Genomic DNA, 23,273 nt, shown 5'->3' on the forward strand with positions numbered 1-23,273 from the left:
AGGCCCAGGAAGAATCAGAGTGCGCGCACGCCCAGGAAGAGGAGTTTGGGTTGCTGCTTCCTAAGGATTTGCACAGCATCACTGACTCACTAGGTACAAGAGTCCTGCATTGTTGGCTGAGCCAGCTGTGGCAGTCCCAGAAAGCCTGAGGTCACAGTCAGCCCTGCCACACACAGGGAACAGGAACGTAACAGCTAATCTCAGCTTCCAGTTAAACACTAAGTGTTCCCTTGCAATGAGCCTGGGCAACATATTCAATGTTGCAAGCCCACTTCCTGCCACTGGCTCTTCCCAATGGTGCCAGCTTAGTTACAGCATCTTACAGCCTCCTAGGGCTGGACTATGGGGCCAGTAAAACCACATCCATTGCTCCCTTGATGCTTGGGAAGGAACCAGAAGCCACGTGAAACCAGGGCAGGCGGGGAGCCTACCTTAGCCCCGCTGCGCCAGTGACTGGACCTTCAAAGGCCCGTCAGCAGTGCTGACTGGAGCCACCAGGGTCCCTTTTCGACTGGGCATTCTGGTTGAAAACCAGACACCTGGCAACCCTACCTCCACGTCTGGGAATGCTCATTGTAACCTCCCTGAACCGTGGCTCCCATCTTGGTGAAGCACGATTGGGATAACCTGTCCTACAGCAGAGGGATGCGGGCTGTTCCCAGGACCCTCTCCTGGGCATTCACTCACACACACACACACACACAGAGCAAGAACTTGGATCAAAACACTTACTACAATTCAGGTCAGAATGTGACTGGAGTAATTCCCCCCTCTCTCTGTGGCTTGTGCTCACTGCAACCGTCAACTCGAGTGACGACACTGCAGTCGCTCCAGTCCAGCTAGCCTAGCTCCAGGAAGAGCAGCCACACTGTCCCTTCCCACCCCACCCACCCCCAGACGGTAATTCCAAGTGATGCATCCCCCTTGCATCACTAGCTCCAGTGTCAGCCTTCAGACTTCATCCTGCCCCCTCGATGGGCTAGACAGCTCGAATTTAAACCAACACTTAACTCAAGCTAGAAAGGTGTGTGTGAGAATGGGAGTCAAGCCAGAGATAAGTAAACAGCTCCAGATAACAATGCAGATGGAAAGCCTTAACACACACACTCACACGCTCTGAATGCATCCGATGAAGTGAGCTGTAGCTCACGAAAGCTCATGCTCAAATACATGTGTTAGTCTCTAAGGTGCCACAAGTCCTCCTTTTCTTTTCACACACTCTCTCTCTCTCTCTCCCCGTCTCTTAACAGGGCACCTTAAAAGCTTTCTGAATTCCAAGAAATATATAAATAACAAAATTGGATCCCCCAAAAATTTAAAGTCATCCCTAAAAAGTCAGACCCAGCCAATGGCAGTAGGTTTGCTTGGTCCAGACTGGTTAATTCTCATTCCTTGACTCCATTAGTTCTGACTGCATGGTCACCTAGTCCACACCAGCCCGATAGAAAAGACAGCTTGAGGACAAGACAATTTTCATGTTCAAAATCCTTTGTCCAACTTTAAATCACCTTTTAAAATGCATGATTCTGCCTCTGAGTTTCGCCCTAGAACCAATGTCCATTCAAGTGATGGATCCCACGGGATCGCATGGGAATGAGTGTGGTATAAACGCTTAGTTAGGTAGCTAAGACAAATCTTAGGGAACTGATGGTTGATTCCCTACTATGAGAAATCACTGCTGTTCTCCTTATTGCGGGACTCGCATCCAGACTGACGGCTAGATAACCAGTCGCAATACAGAGATAAGCAGCAGAATGAGTCAAACCTATTTTTAATGTGATTTCTCATGCTGAAGGCTACAGCCTTGTTAATTTTTACAATGCTAGAAGCAAGCGGCTCTCAAACAGCTATACATCTACCTGAATGCAGAACAATTACATTGCTGAGGAAGACACAGACAGCCATTCTGAATGAAAACATCAACACAACCACCCAAAAATCTATGTACAATCATGCACTCATGTCTCTCAAATATAGGGAAGGTGCTTGGAGAAAATGCGATTTTTCCATTTTGTGTCGTTATTGGTTATCATCTCAATCCAGAGAAACATGCAACTCCTTTTTGTTAACACAAATGAAAATGCTAGAGAGCGCGTTATCCCTGTTCAGATGCATAGCTAACTTACATGAAAAAGACAAAAACAGAACACACACCACATGGGTTTTTTGTTCTGAAATAGAAAATCAGTCCATGTGACAGAAAATGCATGCAGTGTTTACAGGGTTAAACATTCTTCTGATTAGTTGGTTTTACTGAATGTAGAAAGCATAACACCACCACATACGATATCTCAGATCAAAAATGTACAGAGCAGAATAAAGCTCCCTTTGCTAACCGAACTGCTGCATGCATAGCTCTATTCCCTCTGCATGTTAATACAGGATAAATCCTTTCCCGTGATTTAAAGTAAAACACACAACACTGAACACATCAAAAATATCATGACTTACCTTTTCGGAGACACTTGCTTTTCTTAAGATATTTGGCAGTGAAAAATGGCATAGCTGCAATAGCAAGGTTTCAGCCAAAGCTGACCTTTTAGTTCCAAGTGCTAAGACCAAAATGACTGGACCAAAGAGAGAAAGCCAATTATTTTACCAGATCTTTAAAATGCTCAATGATGAGCAAATGGAATTCAGAGTGGGGTAAAGTATGTCAAGTTGCACAGTGGGGATTGCAGATATCTTTCTGCTCATTAGCACTGCTGTTCGAGTTATTTAAAGTGTGCTCAGGGGAAATGAGGACAATTTCCATAACAATATGTACAGTATCATATAAGGAGGAAGCATTTTTTCAGGCAGAACTTCTGCATTACTCAGCTGCCACAGCAACCAGCAGTATGTTAAGAAGGAAAGAAAGAAGGTGGGGAGAGGGGGGAGAATCCATCAAATCTGGGAAGGGTAAAAACTGAGCCTATTAACCAGCTCTTGTCCCCAGTGGAAAATGTGCTACCACACACCTTCATACTAGCATACTGGGATACCCTCTTGTTTGTTCTTAGCAACCTCTCCAAAAAGGAAGCATTGTCAAGTGCTGAGAGTCAGCCAATTGATTCCTGGCTCTGCTACAGATTTGCTGTGATCTGGGACAAGTCAAGTCAACTCTTTCTGCCTCAGTTTCCCCCCCTTTAAATTAACTGTAATAATACCACCCTGACTCATGTGAATGCTGTACTGCTTAGTTCATTAAAGTTCATAAAGGGCTTTGAGAATCTTGAGTGGAACACAATATAAAGGTACAAATCATGATAAATAATAAATCCGTGGTGTTTGTGCTCCATCAGCATGTCTGTTTTTTAAGGCAACATTTACCCTTCAGAATCAAATGCCACTTAGTGTATCTTTTTTCTTACTCACCTACATCTCCTAACTTCATCTAGGACTCGTCTATGTGATCAGTTAGTACGCGGCAAGCCGGGGTGTGAATGTACCACACACTAGCCTGCCATGTGCTCACGGGCCATGTGATCTCTGCTACCATGCACTAGAGTTCCTGAGAGCTTTGATGTACTCCTGTTTCAAAGCACACTATGTCAAAGCACACTATATGGCTTTTTAGCATGTGGTAGCAGTGTCCACTGGGCCAGTGAGTGAGTGGCAGGCTAGTGCACGGTACATTCGCACCCTAGCTTGCTGAGCATGAACTGGCCAGGTAGACAAGCCCTAAGAGATCATCATCTGTACCCTCACCATCTCTACTTCCTTAGAGAACTTTATGGAGTCCAGAGCTGGTTTGGCACCCCTGGAACCTAAAGTCTTCTATTTCCACACAAGAGAGACAGCATACAACATGGCAAGGAAAGTATGCCACCCATGTGCCTCTCATTCACTGCCTCTCTTTGGAGTTCAGCGGCCTCCTTATGTCACAGGGTGCAGTTCAGCTGCAAGAAGCAGCAGCATGGCACCGTGAACAGACCACAGGATTGGGTTGGGAGATTTGGATTCTGTTCCTCGCTGAGTCACTGTGTGCTCTAGGGCAAGTCTGTTAGCTTCTCCATGCCTCAGTTTCCACACCTGTAAGAGTGAGGAGAGACGGATACCCCACTTTTATAACTCTGGGCTCTTTGATGAAAAGGGCTACATAAATAATACCAAGGATTAGCATTTCCTTGGCCTCTTGGATAAAGCTATTGCTTGTACGAATTCTGTCACCACTACTCTGGTGAATACTGAAACTAGTCACCTGGAGGCAAAAGGATCTGTAACCCACTACCAACCTCCACAATCAATCACTGGCCAAACTCAGCTCGGGTTTAACACCCTGGATGAGGAGTTGCTCCCTAGCCTGGAAAGGCAAGGGTTCTGACTGAAGCCTTCCCAAATAAGTGACAAAGCCCACATACCGGCCCATCTCGGGGTGGGTAGCCAGAATCAAGGTTTTTAAAATCAATCTGCGCTTAGTACATCCATATTTTATAATGAGAGCTTCATAAATTCAAGCTCCAAGGCCTAAGAAAACCCAGACGATTAGAGGTGCTCTGCCTTTGGTGGAAGATCTTCCCGCTGTTGAGCGGCTTCCACATCTAGGAGGAGCCCAGATAGTCCAATGAAGCACTGAGGAGGAATCTGTTGGATTCACTATACTGGAACAGAGCAGCGACCTAGCTAGCTGCTGCTCCTGGGAGCTGCTGATACCTCAGGCTTCCCAAGCTGAAAAAATCCAATTTTTTAATCAGTAACCACCTCTAACTGCACCTGTTGCACTCAAGGTCAGACCATGTGCAATGGTGGCCATCTATCCCCAGGCCAGGAAGGACCATGCCCAGAATCTGGCCAGGCCCTTTCCCCAGGGCTCCAGCTTTGTTTCTTCCACATAAAAGCTAGCACAGCACATCAATCATCCCTTTCCCCAACCAGGATCTTTTGCAGGGGCCTATCTATTCCCTGCAGGTTTCCACTCTACAGGCCACTCGCCCGAGAGTCATACTCTGCTTCAGGGTCTGCCCCAGGAGCCAGCCTACTTCCTTTCTCCCCTGGCCCGGAAGCTTCCTGCCAGATCCTCCTTGCTCCTTGACAGCTCTCTCCTTAACTGAGCTCCTTGCTGACTTTTTTAATCACCTAATCTCTAGCTGATCAGTCTCAGCCTGGAGGCAGCTGATCCATCACTGGTGAGGCTGGATCCAACTCCCCTTAACGGGCCAGCTACCCTATGACAGGTGATGGTGGGGATATTGGGATGGGGAGGAGTGAAGAGTTGTCCATTATTCCATCAGTCTCCATCTGTCCCCATTTCAAACCGGGAACTATGCCTTGGTCCATTATGTTGCCTCACATACAAAGAGCAAAGTGGTACTTTCAGACACAACTATCTCTATTTTAAATGACGAGAACAACAAAACAAGAAAGAACAAAAGTAGTCCTCTCATGCAAGAGAGCACAGTCTGTGGTTTCCTCTGACATTCTGCACTGGGCTCTGAGAACAGGAAGCTTGCTGAACTGTGCACACTGAATGTCTAGAAAATGTAAAGATACAACACACACAAGAGAGCACCAGTTTCATAAAGCCAAATACACACAATTGATGTATGATACTTATTACTGTAGTATTTGAGCCCCTCACAATCTTTTCACATGTATTTATCCTTACAACATCTCTCTATGGGGTACTACTATCCCCATTTTACAGAATGGGAATTGCAGCAAACAGAGATTAAGGCTATGTTTCCACTAGAAACACTGCAGGATAGATACTCACTATTCAGCATAGAACCCCTCCCGTTGCTGTAGTTAATCCACTTCCGAATTCTTCTGTATACCTAGCACTGTCTAAACCAGGGGCTAGGTTGGCTTAACTACATCACTCCTGGGGGTGGATTTTTCACACTCCTGAGCAACAACATAGCTGGGTCATCCTAACTTTTTGGGGTAGACCTGGCCTAAGTGACTTATCCAGGGTCACCCAGGGAGTCTCTATAGAGCAGGGAACTGAACTCAGGTCTCCTGAGTCCCAAGTTAGTATCCTAACCACTGCACTGCACTGTCCTTCCTCCAGTCAGGTGCTGCCTTTTCTCTCACTCCTCTCCACCCAAAGCCCTGCTAGGTCATGATTAGTAGCTGTCCCTTTGCTTCCCCCTTCCCCCCCTCCGCCCTCCTCCTTTTTTAGATTTAATGGAGGGAGATTTCTTTCCTCTAAAAATGAGAATTAAATCCAAACCTCCCCTATGGCAGACACAATCTGGTGCAGATGCCTCTTCCCACAGATGGCTGAAACATTTTGGGGATTTGCAACACCTCTCCCCTCACAACCAATGTGTTTACCTCAGAATCAGGCTACTTTAAAGCACTAATTAGACCATTTCTCTGAAAACTTCACTCCCGATCCCCACGCCTCCTCCTCCTCCCTGCTGTCATAGCACAGCACACGGAAAGATTCAGAGAACAAAAGTACAACTGTAACTTCCCCTTTATCCTTTGGCTTCTTCGTCTCCCCATCGCTGCCTACTGTTCTCCCACAGAGCGATACAGCAGGTGGGCTTTTGCTGGAGGAAGCTGTCTACATTTCATTCCTGGCAAAAAAGTTCAGCTGAAACCACAACGACCAGAAGGGAATTTCTCACCCTGCACTTTAGTCAGGGCCAAATTTAGACCTATTTCAGGTTCTAGGGACCTGCCTTTCCAAGGATCTGTCACTGCACACCCCCTACACTTGCCAGCCACAGGGCCTACCCCACGTCCCCACCTGCAGCTGCATCTGACGCTGGATCTAGCAGGCAGAAGCTGAATTCCTGGAGTTACTGCCGCACCCCCCATTACTGCTGCACCCCTTGCTTCCCAGAATGGGGCACCACCCCAAGATTTCCAGAGAGAACTTGGTTTGTCTCCATCAAACAAGAACAGTCAGCCATCAAATACGTTTAAATCAGGACAATAATATACACACACTATCCGTATATATCACTGTAAGGACAATGGGGGCCTGTGCCCTGGGGAGTGGGAGTTACACCTTGTGTCTATTTTGTTTGCACTGGCGCAGCTGTGTACTTGCAGCTGTCTGACATGCCAGCAATCACGTCAGAAACACTTTTCTGCTGAAATCTGCAGGCTTCAGGGAAAGATCTGAACTCTGAAGTTTACCCCGCCTTGTATGGGCTCTCCTTGCTGATCACTGATTCACTTAACAGATGCCACAGGTGTTTTTAGAAAGGGCTCCATGTAACAGAAATCCCTTGGGATCTGAATATCCCTGTGCTACGTAACGGGATCACATGACACCATCACTCCAGAGATTTCAAAGCACCATTCGTGACGAATCCAACCCCGCTAGCTCTGCTGGGGGGATTAAGCACAATTACCCCCCGTTTTGCAGATGGAGAGCCTGCTGCACACAGAGCTGACATTATTTGCCCAAGGTTATGCGGTGAGTTACTAGCGAGCAAGGAACATAACTGGGGGGGTGTCTCCATTCCCAGACTCCATGCTGTAGCTGCTACACAAGACTACTTCACTGCCTGAGAGGAAGAGAGAAGTGGCTGATTGAGATAGTGATACAGACATGAAAATTATCCCCATCCACTATAGCCACTTGGTTGCACCCACACATTGGGATTTTTCACTGAAACACAGCAGTGGGGGACTTTCTCTTGTTATCTCCTGCTGTGCAAAGTGAGTGTGAAAGTCTAGGCACCAGGCAGTGGAGAATCAGGCCTGGGGTTTTTACATCTGAGCAACAGTTAGGTAATGTGTCCATGTGCTAGGCAACAACAGCTAGGCAATGTGTCCATGTACTTCTTCTTGCTGACTCATCTTCCAACCATTACCACTGCAGGATGCAAATCAACTGAAGAGGAAGGGAGAAGAGCAAAGATGGGTGTGTGTATGTGGGCAGGGGGGAAGACAAGTGCCTTCTGTCCCCCAGCAACAAGGGCTTATAGTAGGATTCCCAACTTTCTAATTGCACAAAACTGAACACCCTAGCCCCGCCCCCTCCCCCTCCCCGGGGCCACATCCCCCCACTCACTACATTCCCTCTCCTCGGTGGCTCACTGCCCCCCACTCCCACTCACTTTCAGTGGTCAGGGGCAGTGGGTTGGAGTGCTCTGGCTGGGGGTGTGGGCTCTGGGGTGGGGCTGGGGATGAGGGGTTTAGAGTGCAGGAGGGGGCTCCAGGCTGGGGGGTGGGGCCGAGGGATTTGGAATGTGGGAGGGGGATTCAGGTTGAGACAGAGGATTGGGGTGTGGGAGTGGGGTATGGACTCTGGGCTGTGCGGTGCGGGCTCTGTGGTAGAACCAGGGATGAGGGGTTTGGGTTGCAGGAGGGGGCTCCAGACTGGGGGGGGTGGGGCCAAGAGATTCAGAGTGCGGGAGGGGGCTGGAGTGTGGGAGGGGGTGAGGGCTCCGACCTGGGGGTGCTGGCTCTCGGGTGGGGGTGGGGATGAGGGGTTTGGGGTTCCTGGCCAATGGGAGTGCAGAGCTGGTGCTTGGAGAGGGGGCAGCACATGGTGCCCTATGGCTCCCCCGCCTAGGAGCTGGACCTGCTGGCCACTTCCGGGGTGCAGCACAGTGCCAGGACTGGTAGGGACTAGCCCGCCTTAGGCCTGCAGCACCTCTGACAGAATTTTTAATGGCCTGGTCAGCAATGCTGAGCAGAGCCACCAGGGTCCCTTTTCGACCCGCGTTCTGGTTGAAAACTAGACACCTGGTCACCCTAGCTTATAGGGTGACTGCAGATGGAGGGACAGAGCCTTTGAAGCAGGATGCCTGGTGAAGAAGCGGCCTGCTTGGCAGGGTACATGCTGTGTGAAAGGGATCGAGCTAAGTGAGCCCTGAGACAGCCATACAGGAAGATGATTGCAGCAAAGCTCTCCCTGGCCTGTCATTCAGCATCCCTCCCTCAGAGGCATATGTTAATGAGTGGAATAAATGTATACATTGGTGGGGGGTGGTGGTGGTGGTGGGGAAACGAGAGAGGGGGATCATTTGCAAAGATTTCTCATTATCTGAAACTGCCAAATAATTAGCAATCTGCAGGGTTTTTGCAGCCGTGTTGTTCCCAGGATATTAGAGACCCAAAGAAGAGCTCTGTGTAGCTCGAAAGCTTGTCTCTTTCACCAACAGAAGTTGGTCCAATAAAAGATATTACCTCATTCATTCCAATAATTAGCGAGTGTCTTCTAATTGTACTTAGAGGTGTCTTTATAGCTTGTGCAATAATCTTTGTGTTGTACACATTATATTTCAAAATCAGGATGGCTTTATTCTGTAGTTATGTATAAATTGTATTGATAGAACAAAAGAATCTCAGACTCGGTTAAAAAACTACGTGACTACAATATACTTCTGGGAAGCCTGGATCTATATATCCTTACCATTGCCTTGCAAACTCCTGCTTACTCATTTGCTTGGGGCAAGTAACTGTTTACGAAAGGCAAGTAAAATAATACATGTTTTTAGCATCATTGATTCCAGTCACTGTGGTTGAGATGATGTCTGGACTTATAAAAGTTCATAGCAATTTAGAAAGGCTGCCTTATTGTCTTATTGGTGTGTTCCCATTGTAATTTACTAGGACTTCCTTACAGCAATGCACCGTGACTCAACAAAGTGACATAATTGTGTCTCTGATCCTGCAAACAGATCCACACAGTGGGAACCTTGGCACCTGTGTGGTCCCAGTAGCAAGCCTGGGGTCTAAGGTCGGCACTGTTCCTATCTGCATGCATGTGGATTCATGACTGAACTCCCAAAGCTGCATCCCCGTGGGCACAGAGTAAAACCAGGGATACAGACAATTTTGCTGGTTGTTCCAAAGTCCTGGGCGGAGACCTAGAGGGCATTTGCAGGACATTGGGGCTGGGATTTATGGGAGTTAGGTGCCCAAATCCCACTGAATTCCAGGGGGATTCCTAACTCCCTTAGCCATCTTTGCAAAGCTATCCATCTGAAAACTGGAATTAAAATTTTGGACCAATTCCTGTCCTCCTTATTAGCATCCCACTGACATTCCTGGGAGTTTTCCCTGGATAAGGACAGAAGAATTTGGCCCATATTTTTTTAAAGCTTTAAAGAAGAAAAGCAATGTAAGACATTCCCCAGGACAGTCCCCTTGGCTTCTTTCACTCCCTAAGGCTCCCTAAAATGAAGAGGATGATGTGTTGAAAGCCCCTTTGATACCATAGATTAATACATAGCATGAAGTGCATTTAAAATTTCCAGCCAGCATTTTTATCTTGATCTATATTTAAATGGTGTGTTTCTAAATGAAGTGACAAGCTAGAGTCTATTCTCCTCCTGCAGAATCTGGCTTCTGCAATATGGTTAACCCCAGACATTCCAAAATCTTGAGTCAGGCTGCAAAAATCATGAGAATGTTTTTATTTCCCTGATGGTTTCTGAGCCTTTATGGGGTCATGTTTTCAAGCTTTTCTCTGGAACCAGGAGAACTAAAAACCTCGCTCTCCAAAAAAAGGTATTCATAGGTAATAACATGACTCCAGGAGCTGGGGCTGTAAGAAAGAAAAAAGAATTGGCTATACTGTATCTAAGTTGCCTTCTTGCTGCCTTCTGACCACCCCCTTGCAATTTCTGTGGATTCAGCTCTTGGGGAGAATGTATTAAAAGCAGAATTCTGCCCAAGCTGCAACTTTTAGGTCTCAATCCAGATCTGAACTTTTCCTAGATCTGGACAGGATGCTACCTAGGCAGCTGCCCATTCATCAAGACAGGCCCCACCTGAAAGCATAGATCTGGATTCTGTTTGAGTGGTTCACATCAGGAGGTTTGGTTCAGACCCACTGATAACTGAGTGATGTACTGAGGAAGCTAGCTGCCCCAACCACCTTCCCATTAGTGTATTGTGTTCTCACTGGTGCTGCACTCCCCTGTGTCCCCCAAGAACATCTGGGGGCACATGCCAGGGTTCTTTGTGCTGCACTGAACCAAGCTGCTCTATGATTCTTTCCCAGTGAACTGTGGGAGAACGTGTCTGTCCTTCTGGGCACCTGGGGGAGAATTATGGGGAGGCACTGGAGGGCTATCAGCACTGAGTGGTTTACCCTGCATCCTCACTGCAAAGTGGGCAGGTTACCAGCCCAGGTGTTAGCTTATGCCCCCAGCCAAGCCAGCTAGCCCGAGTTAAAAACCATCACCACACTCCACTCAGAGAGTTTTTGTGTGGACGGGAGGGGAGTTGAGGACAACACCCAAATAAGATCTTGGGCTAACTCTGTAGTGAAGACACAGCCTTAGAGTTGCCCTCCAAATGGAGATGGTTTGAAACACCGGGGGCGGGAGCTCTTTAGGACTCTGTCTGGCGATACATACCCTCCCCCCATGATGCTGCTGCTCTGACATTAGGCTGACCTAGCACTGCAACAAAGGCACTCACTTATTTTTTTTTTTAATCCTGAGGAAAGGGACTGCACAGTGGGCTCTGAAGTCCCCTGCTTAAGCACAGAACATTTCCATGCTGGGCAGCACCAGTGCTGAATCTCTCTCGCACACTGCCCTGTCCCTTGTGCATACATACTGCAATCCAGCGATACTGGCCTGTTTCTTGGCTGCCTTGCCATGCAAGCCCCCAGAGGCTTTTATGGGAATAATAAAGGGAGGGTGCTCAAAAAAAAATCAAATAGCAAGATGCAAATCAGCCACACACTGAATTTCAAAGCTCCTCTTAATTCTTGTGTCTTCCAGTTTCTGTAGATGCTGCAAGCAATGCTCCAAGCCATACTGATGAACAGAGTCCTGATCACATTGTTAGCCTCACCCAAGTATCTAACTTCTTCAGGGGCAGTTCCTTTGTCTCCAATGGTTGCTGAATTAGCGGATGCGATCGCACTGAAATATCAGAGCCCTGCTGGATCATTTTGTTAATGCATTTACATTTCCACATCCCTCCACTTGTTCCAGCTCGGGTGGAGACAAAGAGATTGTGCAGTATTTGAGTCTCATGAAAAAGCAGGAGGCGGAGGAAATATCATAAAGCATGTTCTTGGGAGATTTCCAAACCAAGCAGCTTCCTTGATGTTTCTCAAGGGTTAAATTGCTATTCTGCTCTTGATCTGCACCTGACCTAATCAGTCCTCAACTTAGAGTGAGGTGGGACCCCTTCTTTGTAGCTGATCCTCCCTCCACCCCCTTCTTCCAGAACTGACAGCAGGTAAATAGTGCTCTCTTCAGGGACAATAACAGTCAGGACTGTCCTGGCAAGAATAGGCAGTTTCAAACGAGATTCCATCAAACAAAAGCTGTCTTTATTTTAAGGTGCTGTAAAGGAACCAGAATGCAGAAAACAGTGATGCTGAGCCACATTCTCAGCTGGTGTAAATTGACGTAGCTCTGTCAAAATCAGTGGATATATGTCAACTCACCGTTAAACTGAGGATCAGGGTCTGTTTTTAAAAAAAATAAAAATACTCAGCATAATTGCTATGGAAAGTTTCATACATGCTGGCTGAACTCAGAGTAGTATCTGGTACTAGATTAGCATCTAGAGACCTATCTACATGGTGACGTTATACTGGTATGAAGTAGGGTGTGAAATGAAAGCACTATAGATGTATCAGTACAACTCCCTGTGCAGACACTCTTATTCTAGCCTAACATGGGACATTATAGCGGTGTAACTATACCAGTAGAACTAAATCTGCTGTGTAGACAAACCTTTAGGGTCTGATGGATAAGACTCCCATTGTTTTCAATGGGCTTTGGATCAGGCCCTATGGGTCAGCTGTGCTATGAAAGGTCCCATTGCTGACAATGCTAGGGTGGATGGGACAAAGCCCTCACCAGCAGCATTGCAGTGGCAGTGATGGAGAGCCGGAAGTCTGTCACGCTTCCAGTGCTGGTGCTGGAAGATGTTTTGCCCTATCTACCCTAGCAAGGGGGACCCATTGCTGGTGGCAGCTGTCAACATCTTGGTCATTTCCCTAATGTAGACAGGCCAACAGGTGTGGTTACTGCTAGTCTGGGTTTAGACTGCCTGGCTCCCAAGATGTAGAATACTGTGACATGCTCATGCCACTGTGGGGAAGTGGACTGTAGCCTCTCTACATTGCATTTAGAACCTGGCAGTTCTAGCTAGAGCCCCATATACTATACAAATCCACCCATAGCGCCCCCAATTGCACTCCACAGTCCAAGCTGTCATATGGAAAACATAGGTGCTCACTCTCATTATCCTGCAGAAAACCATCCAAACAGTGCACCTAACACAGTGATGTCTGCTCAGCTCTGCACAGCCAGAGACAATGGCTCCAAGAAAGGGGATCTGGGGCATTAACTCATGAATGCAACAACCATGTACGGATCAACATGGTTAACTAAGTCACTGTCGATCACTTCATCACAAGCTAACACGCTTAGCCTCACAATTCCAGACTGCCTCCTGCATCATCACAAGTGCCCCGAGCGCCAACTGTCCCTCCCCAGCTGCAAAAAGCTCCCTGGCTGCTTCTGCGATGCATTTCCAGTGAAGAGCTCAACAGCACATTGAGAATTTAATATTTGTTATTTATTATGGATATTACCATAGCATCCAGAAGCCTGAATCAAGAGAAGGACGCCGTTGTGCGAGGTGCTGTACCAACACAGAACCACACACAGAACACAGCCTCGATGGCACATGACACCCAGGACATATTTACTTTCACAGGGAACTCAATAAAATCCTCTGCTTTTAAGCTATATGTAAAGCGGCCCCAATCTCCCGCTAGTTGCGCTGCTGTGTGAGACGCTAGGCCCACTGCTGCGGAATTTAGGTTTGGCCTGCTACACGGTACACAGGACCTTGTTTGTAGCTATGTTCTGCCACCACAGTGCTAGATTTTAAAGCCAGAAGGGACCATTATGATCATCTAGTCTGACCTGCACCCCAAAAGATGGCAACTGTGGCTAGATTTAGGGTAGGGGTGGGCAAACTACAGCACGGGGGCCACATCCGGCCCTTCAGATGTTTTAATCCGGCCCTCAAGCTCCTGTCAGGGAGTGGGGTCTGCGGCTTGTCCCGCTCTGCGCGTGCCGTGGCTCCACGCAGCTCCCAGAAGCAGCAGTATGTCCTCCCTTAGCAGTAGGATGCCATAGTTTCCCCTCTGGCTTTCCACCACTGCCTTTAGGGCTAGGCAGTAGGTGGTTCAGGAAGGCATGGAAAGAGTCACTCATATACTGAGTGTAGGGGGACTGTTGCCCCCTTACTAACATTGAGTGGGGGTGTTTCAGTTGCTAGCTCCCAGTACTAAAAAGGGGGAAGGGTTGATGAGGAATCAGGACCCTGAGACTGACACCCCCCAGAAACAATGGGGAGGGGCCAATGCTCCAGGTCAGCCTGAAAGACAGGGCGGGCAGGCTATTCAGGGAGTCAGGAGGTCTCATCCTCTGTGTGAGCTGGATTTGCCTGCATCAGACAGAGTGGGGCCGAGCGGAAGAGAAAGCAGGGGCCTGAGCTGAGCTGGGGAGCAGAGCTGGACCAGATCCAGAGGGGCCAGAAAAGCAGCCCAGAGAGAGCAGACCCTGTCCTGGGAGCAGAGCTGCAGCCCCAAAGCCAGAGGCACAGCCCAGAGAGAGCAGACTTGCCCTGGGAGCAGAGCTGCAGCAACCAGAGCCAGAGGGGCCAGAAAAGCAGCCCAGGAAGCAGGTCAGTGCTGGGAGCAGAGTCACAGAAGCAGCCTGCAGAGCAGACCTGTCCTGGGAGCGGAGCTGCAGCAACCAGAGGCAGAGGGGCCAAAGAAGCAGCCCAGGGAGCTGGAGGCAGAGCAGCAGCAGCAGTGCAGAGACGGAGTGGTGGAGCTGGGGCTGGAGCAGTCCGGAGCTGGGTGCGGTGAGCAGCTGGGGAGTGTGAGGGGGACCCTGGGCAGCGGGCCCAGCACTGGGAGACGCCTCAGCCAAGAGGCTCTGCAGGCCAGGCTTGGATCGTAACCCCGACAGGGCAGGGGCGACACAGGGAAGAAGGGTCCTACCACTTAGAGCCTGAGAGTGTGTGGCCACCATCAGAGCAAGTGTCCAACCCGTAGCATCCCTGCAGCACAGCCAGGGCCTGAGAAGAAGGCCTGGGACTTACAAGGAACAGACTGTGAACTGCCCTGGCATTCCAGAGACACTGTTTGTGATGTTCCCTGCCACAGAGCGGATTGATGTGTTTCCTTTAACCTTTCCCATTTTTCCTTATTCTTTTTAAAATTAATTGTTGATTAAATAACTTGCATTTGCTTTATATTGTATGTAATGGTCAGTGGGTCAGAGAAGTGCCCAGTGCAGAGAGAGCACCCCGGAGTGGGGACACCCAAGCCCCTGTCCTAGGTGACCACAGCAGGGTTGGGGGTCGAGCCCCGCAGGAATCCTGGGCCCAGCCTTGTTGCGGTTACGAGGACTCTGCCAGACAGGAGAGTGGAAGGGGAGTCCTCGAGGGCAGGGAGGCCACTGGGTAAAGGAAGTGGGAGCAAGGACTCAGATCCTTTCGCTAGCCCACTTCACCAGGGTAATGCAGAAGCCAGGAAAGTTCCCCATAGTAGCGGGACTACTCCCCTGCTTATACGAGGATAGAAAATAAACCTGTGGTGTCTCAATATGAATAGTTCAGGGAGAATGACCACCTACCTCCTGGGCAGACCATAGGGGGGATAGAGAGAGGGCCAAAATATTAATAGCCTACTCCAATATTTCAGACTCACTACCTCCTTAATGATACCTGATGGCCTTCTCCAATAGATCAGCATCCTTCTGGTACTGAGGGGGCCAAAATATTTCCTCATTGTCTAAATTCCTTGTTTTGCTATTCCCCAGCCCCCCTCTAGTAGAGGCTTTCCATTTGGAAGCTGCGCATGGTTTCAGAGAATTCTGTTTTTTGTTGTGCAATTCATGACTGGGAGCCACGGTTGGCTATTTTAGGGTATGTAAGAATGCTTCCTGAAGCTACCTCCTCAGGTCTTCCTAGAGTTACGGGAAGGAGGAACTTAATCCAGGTGGCTTCAGCCCTTGGCTGCTGGACTGGTGATACACATACAATATACAGTATTATTGGCGATCTAACTGTGTAGACCATATCTGCAGCTGCTGGGCTGTTCCTACCAGCCCTGCTGCCAATTGATTCAAAGGGGAAGCTTAAACCAAACTGCAGAAGCTGTGGATTGCCAGAAAGGACTTGTCACACCACTTTCTACCCAGCTGCACTTATTATGCCAGCTTACAGTGGTTTTAGGCTATGTAAGGATCCCCGATGGGTAGGAGCCACTTTGTATTGGTGCAGCAAGGCTAAGCAGTCAGCATCCGGCCCAGGACGGGGATCTGTAATTTCATGATACAAAAGAACCAAGGGGCCAAATTAAGACTGGCATTGCCAGACTTTTCAGTGCTGAACCGTGTAGCCTTAGTGTTTTGTATTAATAGGTGCAGATGGTAGCACAACTTGTTATTAAAGTTGCCTGACACTTCCTATTATAAGACCCTGTTTTTAGATGCTTATAACTTTGCCAAACTTTAACCCTTCAGGCTGGAATTTTCCATGCTGGGTGACTGCCTCAGGCTGAACTGTTTTGAAAAGTTTCAGCCAAAACCGTTCAGCCACTTCTGAGAATAAGTGAAAACACATTGTTTTGCCATATTAAAATAAATCTGGTGATCTTTTCTCTGAAAAGCTCTAGTGGCCTCCAAGCTTTGGAGCAGGGGCTTGAAAGCTGGCAGGAGGGTGGGCCTTTGTGTCAGGGATGTGGTATCCCTGTGAAAATCTGCCTAAATTTGGCCAAATTATAACCCGGGGGCAGGGGGAGAGAAAAATCAAACCTCGCACATGCTCAGTAGAGACTTAAAACCAAAAGATTCCATCCTTGCTGAGCATGCGCCATCCCCCCCATAGCGCCTAGTGTGGAACTCAGAGGTGGGGAAGAGAGACAGGGACTGGGCAAGGAGACTGGGAGCTCTGAGGAACTGCAGGGTGTGGGTAGAAGAGTGGTTGAAGAGCCATTGTCGGGGGAAGAGAGGGATTGGATGAGAAGCTGTGGGGAGAGGAACTGGGACTGGCTGGGCAAGAAGACTGGGACTGGAAGTGGGAGGAGAGAGATGGAGACTTGGACAGGGAGCCCCAAGGGGAAAGACACCTCGGATCTGACTTTCCAAAGTACTTATTATATAGCACTTGTCATGTTCAGCGCACAGCTCCCATTGACATCAGTTGCAGCTGAAAGTGCTCAGCACTTCTGCAAATCAGACTGCAGGGTCTCAGCTGGGCATCCAGAAAATGAGGAACATACTGTTCGTGCCTACATGTGAACAGTTTGGTTTAAGTCACTTTCCCAGCATTATACAGGAACTATGTGGCAGAGGCAGAGATAGACTCCTGTTCCCCAGCACTCAACTGCCTTAACCATGAGATCATCCTTTCTCTCCCTGTAATCCCCAGCTTGAGTCACTGCACCCTTCTCAACTTCTGCAATAAATGAGGCAGGGGTCCTACAGACAACAGCCTCCTTCACTGCACAACGCTGGCTCATCATCTTTTCTGTGCACTGAATGAGACAGGGATCCTGTGGAGGAAAATAGCATGTGATCATGTCATTAAAGATTGTATCATAATGCATGCATACGAGGGGGCTGAATTAATGTTGCAGGGGGAAGGTTAATTCTGAAATTTCCTAACTTCTGAGTGCTTCACTTGGCAACCTTAGTGTTCTTTTAATATACGTGTGTGTGTGTGTGTGTGTGTAAGTAACAGATCATAAAGCACCCCATTTATAATGCCCTCTGGGATCATGTGGGCTGAGGGGTCATATTACAGCAAGTACTCTACATTTATACTAAACCTAGCTAAAATCAAGGATGCATTTTATAACATACGGGTGATATGGTTAAATGCTCATTTCGGCAACTGACATTCAGAGGTGCTGACTTTCTAATGTGCTGTGCTCCCCACTGGCTTTGCCTCAGGCCCCATGCCTGCCCCCACTCCACCCTTCCCCCAAAGCCCCACCCCTATTCTGTCCCTTCCCCACCCCTCCCCTGAGCACATCCCACCCTCACTCCTCCCCCTTACCCCCCAGCGCCTCCTGCATGCCACTGAATAGCTGATCACCGGCATGCAAGAGGCACTGAGGGAAAAGGGGGAGGTACTGATCGGGGAGGCTGCCAGTGGACGCTGAGCACCCACCATATTTTTCCCATGGGTGCTCCAGGGCTGAAGCACCCACGGAGTTGGCGCCTATAACGATATTAACACAGGCTGGATCCCTAAAGAGACCTTTTCACAACAATTAGTACTAGGCAATGCAGAATCCCCAAACCATCTCGTTTGGGCATCATTACTTTTCACGGTCAGCCTGAGGGAAAGTTGTTCTTGGGATTGAAGCGCTGGATTTGGACTTAGGAGACCTGGGTTTGATTTCTGGCTCTGCCAGAGACTTCCTGTGGGTCCTTAGAGAAGTCAAGCTGCGCCTCGGCTTCCAGATCTGTAAGAGGGGGATAATAACCCTGCCTCTCCCTCCTTCTCTATGTATATTGTATGCTCTTTGGGGCAGGGACCGCCTCCTACCCGCACACTGGTGCCCTGATTGCAGCTGGGGCTCTAGGCACTAGCCTGTAATACCAAGTGATACACACTAAGAATTTTGACTGGTCACTAGGCGCCAGATGTTTTCATTTCAACGGGCACACCCCCTGATTGTAGGCGATATAAACATGAAGAGTCCAGACAGTTGCCTTAGGTGCCCATTCTTGGAGTCTCAGCATGACAGTAAAGACTCCACAGCATCTGCGTGAGAGGGCTCAGAGCTAGTAACCTTGAATCATCATTCAGTCTCCCACCACTCTCTGCGTGGAAGTGGGAAGTAGAGATTATACTATCCACAGCAGATCTAAAATAGGTACTATTACCCCAGGGGCTTAGGGGGTCACTTTTCATAGCTCTTTACACAGCACACAATATGAAGGAACCACATGGGCACAGTGGGGTCTAAATAACGGTGTTTACTAACCATAAACCAGCAAGGCCTAGCAAAATATACACCTCACTTTCTGGCAAGTTTCTAAATAGAAAACATGGTGAGTGCCACTAAAGGGCTCACAACCTATTTAAAGCAATACCACTAAATTTCACATCTCACTTTCCTAAGGACAAATGAGGATGGGGGAGATAAGGGGCAGTGAATAGAGACAGGAATAAAGAAAGAGAAAAGGAGGGATATGGAGATTTCCCTCTCCCAGGACACTGGGGAGTGAAGGCTAAAGGTCAGAGAAATTCCTTGAGCAAAGCCTGGGGTATGGAGATTGTTCAGAATCCAGAGCACTGATAGTTCAGCCATGAATGTGGCACAGATATTACTCTGGTCCCTCTGCATCCCACATGGGTCGCAGACACAGTGAAGACCAGCAGAAATTTTGGAGCCCTAAACACCAGTGGGTAACAATCTGCTGATGGAACAGGATGCCAGCAGTGTTGGAATGGGCCCCCTCTGCAACCCGCAAGGGTGACTCAGGACTGGCTGTGAAGCTGTTTGGTTCAGAGCTGATCAGGTGGGAATAATGAGAACCTGCTTGTAGGCAGTCATTCACAGGAGGTGACTAGTCTCCAGCTACTGTCACTGTACCCTGCAGGCAGCACATCAGTGTGCTGAACAGCCATGACATTACTCTGGTGCCTGGCCATCCAGTAGGCAGCTCTTCTCTTGGAGAAGCCCAGCCTGAAAGCCCTACCCCAGCAGGACAGTAGGGATTGCTGTGCTAGTTGGAAGAGCTGAGAGAGAAAGCTGTGGACATCCCCACCATGGACATCACTGGCTGCATAGTGACATCAGAGTGGCACGTGACATTGAACTAGACCAGCAGGTGAAGGCATTGTTTTGTACAGAAATGAAACGTTAGCGTTGGGATCTTCTCCTTGGGGATTTCCCATTATTCTCTTACTGTGGTACTCATAATTGTCTCACTGTTATCTGGTGCTCCTGCCATCTGTCTCCCCACGTCTTGTCTCTTTTCTTATGCTTCCAGGTAAGCACTTTAGGGCAGGGACTGTCTTTTTGTTATTTGTGTGTACAGCACTTGGCACAATGGGGTTGATAGCTGATTGGGCCTATAGGAGCTACCTCAATATGAATAATGCTGCTAGTTAGACTGTGTGCGTGTATGTATGTGTGTGTGTGTATACACACACATCACTGCCCTCTACAGGATGGAATCAACAAAATTCTCCTGTGTGCCATAGACCCTACATGGCCAATACCAAAATAAAGATTCTCCTTTATCTTATGTGGTTGGGGCCTGTCCTTCACCAGTAGGATCTGGATTACATCTCCCTCCTCTCCCAATCGCTGTCACATTTCATCAAGCACAGTGATAAACATGAAGCTCTAGGTTAGTATTATCCTTACTTTATAAGTATAGTACAAAAGGAAAGAAGAATGATCCTGGAGCTACTGCCCCAAGTCTGACTCCTCCCCAACCAAATAAGAAATATTAGGCAGGCCAGGGCAAATCACTAAGCAACAAGATGACAAACATGATGAACAACAGAGACAACACAGGTTTGTAAAGAACTAATCATCCCAGACAAACTGGATTGTTGGTTTTTTAAAATGAGATTATGGACTCAGCAAAGGAAGGAAATGCTGGAGAGGCAGAGTGCTTGGAGTTGAGTAAAGCACCAGATTCAGTGTCTCCTGAACTCTCCCCAAATTAACTCAAATCACCTGGGATATTAACACTGTCACAGGGATTCAAAACTGTCAGAAGGACTGTAAAAAAGGCGAATGATATCTGCCCCCGATGGGCTAACGCACAAGGGCTAGAGAGGAATGATGGTCTTCTGGCTGCTTCACTTTCTCTCCCCGGGCCTCAGTTTCCCATAGGTAAAGTAGGGATACTACCACTACTACCACCACCACCTCCTCCTCCTCCATCTGACTTATCTGTTTAGGTTGCAAATTCTTCAGGCCAGGGACTGTCTCTCATTACAGTGATATACAGCACCTAGCACCATGGGACCTAGCTCCTGGCTTGGGTTTTTAGGCACACGTGCTAACAATGCTACCGCTGCTCATTCGGAGTGGAAGCTTTTGTCGGCAGGAAAGCTAGCTCTCTCCTGCCGACAAACAGCGGCTACACTGCGTACCAGCACAGAGAGATGATGTTGGACAACAAATTGGATATGAATGTGCGATGTGATCGGATACAGCAGCAAAGCCACTGCCATTTGGGCTGCTTATGCAAAGGCATCAGATCATGAAGGCAACATTCCTGTTCTAAATGGCACTGGAATATTACCTTGAGTTTTGGACACCATCAGACAAGTAGAGAGAAAAATACTTCTTTGCTTCCGTGGCTGAGCTGTACACCCAGCCAGGTCTTTGCCTGATCAGAACCTCAGCAATTTTGGTGAAAACTGGAAAAGGAAAATACTCTGGTATCTAGCTGACCAGAGTAGGGGCAAGGGCTGGCCAGAGTTGGATGAGAGGCCACTAAACCTAACCCTGAGGTCAGTGCATCTCCCCCGTTTCCAGAGTCACTCTGCTCCCCTGCCACGGATCCCTGCAAGATCACTGACTCGCATCTGAACCATGAGGGTCCAAATGGTGATTTTAGTGCAAATGGGGCTTTTCCGGTGTTCACCAAAAAATCAGCAGGGTTCTGCCCACTGGTGCCTAGAACACTCCCGAGAGTTCTGGAACGGATCCTAAGCCATTTTCAAAAATGATCAAGTTACAGACCAACAGAGAAACGCCATTGAGCTGAGCGATGGAGGGCTTGATTTCAGAAGAAGGAGGAACACAGATTACTAGGTTGTGAGGCCATAATTAAAGGCGAGTGCAGTGTTGCACTAAAAGCCGGGATTTGACTTCTTTTTTATGCATGGAAAACACAGCGAGTCCGCCCCCCATGTACAGCACTGACTCGTTGGGCACAGAATTAATTCTCTGAGAATTTACAAGTAAATTTGTTCACTATTTTAAAAGTTTAAATTAATTAAAAATTGGGCCCTTAAAGAAACACACCATCGTGTGCTAGTCTTGTAGCTCTGAAAGCTTTTGCTAACAGCACAACACAGACTCTTCAAACTTTCCATATAGTTAAAATTCATCGACATCTTACACCTAGGCTACACATGAAGAAATTACGCTGTAATTAAGCTACGTTTTGATGATTGTGCTCATTGTCATGAAACAGGCTACAGGCGGGGTCAGGTGGACAGTTCAGTGGGGCCACAAACCCCTTCTGAAGGACGCTCCCTAGTTTTACTAAACAATACCTGGTGGATCTTTTACTCCAGTGGGATCAGTCCAACCAGTAGCTGGAGGTGTTACACTTTGGGCAAACAACTCAGGTAACCCACGGAGTCACTAAAACTGTATGGAGGTGGATGCAGAGCCAGGATTTGTCTCTCACTCTAGTTCCTCCTCCCCTGTCTCCCCAACATCTTCACCCAGCCCTGCCCCCTGTCAGGCTGGCTCTTACCCCTCCCCCACCTCTCTTATTCACTCCCCACCTGCAGGTAACCGGGGCTGGATGCTGCAATGACAGTTCTTCATTTCCATGGCCTCTCTGGATGGATTTGCAGTGATTAGTGCTGGAGCAAGTACGCCTTTTGACTGCCTTTATTAAACTAGTCCATCTTCATGCACATTCCCCACTCACATTTCTATGATAGCCAACCACCATCTCATTACAGCAACACTCCAGCACTTTGAACTAATCAACAGGGCCCAATGAACAAAACTAACCTTCCCAATACCAGAGCTTCTCCACTGAGACATCATTCAGCTCAAGCTCTTTGTCTTCTAATTCAGGCCTTGGGCTGCGTCTGCATGAGTCTTGGTTTTTGATCTGTCTAGATATTTATGTGGCCCTCCTGGTTGATGTAGTGTATACAGTAGTGGATTTTAACACCTCGCCCTGCCCAACATCCCCGTGAGGTTGGAGGATGCAGGTGGGGACCTGAGGCAAAGGGTAGATTAAATGATGTCTACGCTGCAATCAGAGGGGTGATTGCTCGGGTCAGCAAACCTGCACTGGCTTTATTCTAACTAGTATGGCTAAAATAGCCATGAAAACACAGTGACATGGGACCCTGGTAGGGGTTAGCAGCCTGATCAAGCCTGCCTAGAACCCTGGGTACTGAAATACCCCCCACTGAAGCCCATGCCACTGCATCTTCCCTGCTGTTTTCCGCTATGCTAAGCTACAGTAAAACTAGCTTGGGTCCAGCTATGGCTGAGCTAGACATACCCAAAGGCAGTCTGTGGCTGAGCTGGGGTTTAAACCCAGGTGTCCTAAGTCCCAGCTCAATGCCCTATCCACTAGGCCATGCTTCCCCCCTGCCTGGGCAATCTCTCGCAGTTGCACTGCTGGTGCAACTAGTGAGAA

At 48.3% G+C, this 23,273-nt stretch overlaps 1 protein-coding gene across 4 annotated transcripts in view; it reads right to left on the reverse strand.

The window, feature by feature from the left end:
• Positions 1-23,273, reverse strand: part of ARHGAP22 (Rho GTPase activating protein 22) — a 233,883-nt gene that overhangs the window by 84,952 nt on the left and 125,658 nt on the right. Inside the window, exon 1 of one of the 4 annotated variants that reach the window (XM_084633582.1) lies at positions 2,452-2,529. The exons of the other annotated variants lie outside the window; for them this stretch is intronic. Coding sequence (XP_084489708.1) covers positions 2,452-2,503 — 52 coding nt within the window. The 5' untranslated portion in view covers positions 2,504-2,529. Of the gene's footprint in view, positions 1-2,451; positions 2,530-23,273 lie in introns of those variants that run through there. 4 annotated transcript variants of the gene reach the window in all.

The sequence above is a fragment of the Lepidochelys olivacea genome, assembly GCF_965140295.1.
Source record: "Lepidochelys olivacea isolate rLepOli2 genome assembly, chromosome: 7".
NCBI classification, from domain to species: domain Eukaryota; kingdom Metazoa; phylum Chordata; order Testudines; family Cheloniidae; genus Lepidochelys; species Lepidochelys olivacea.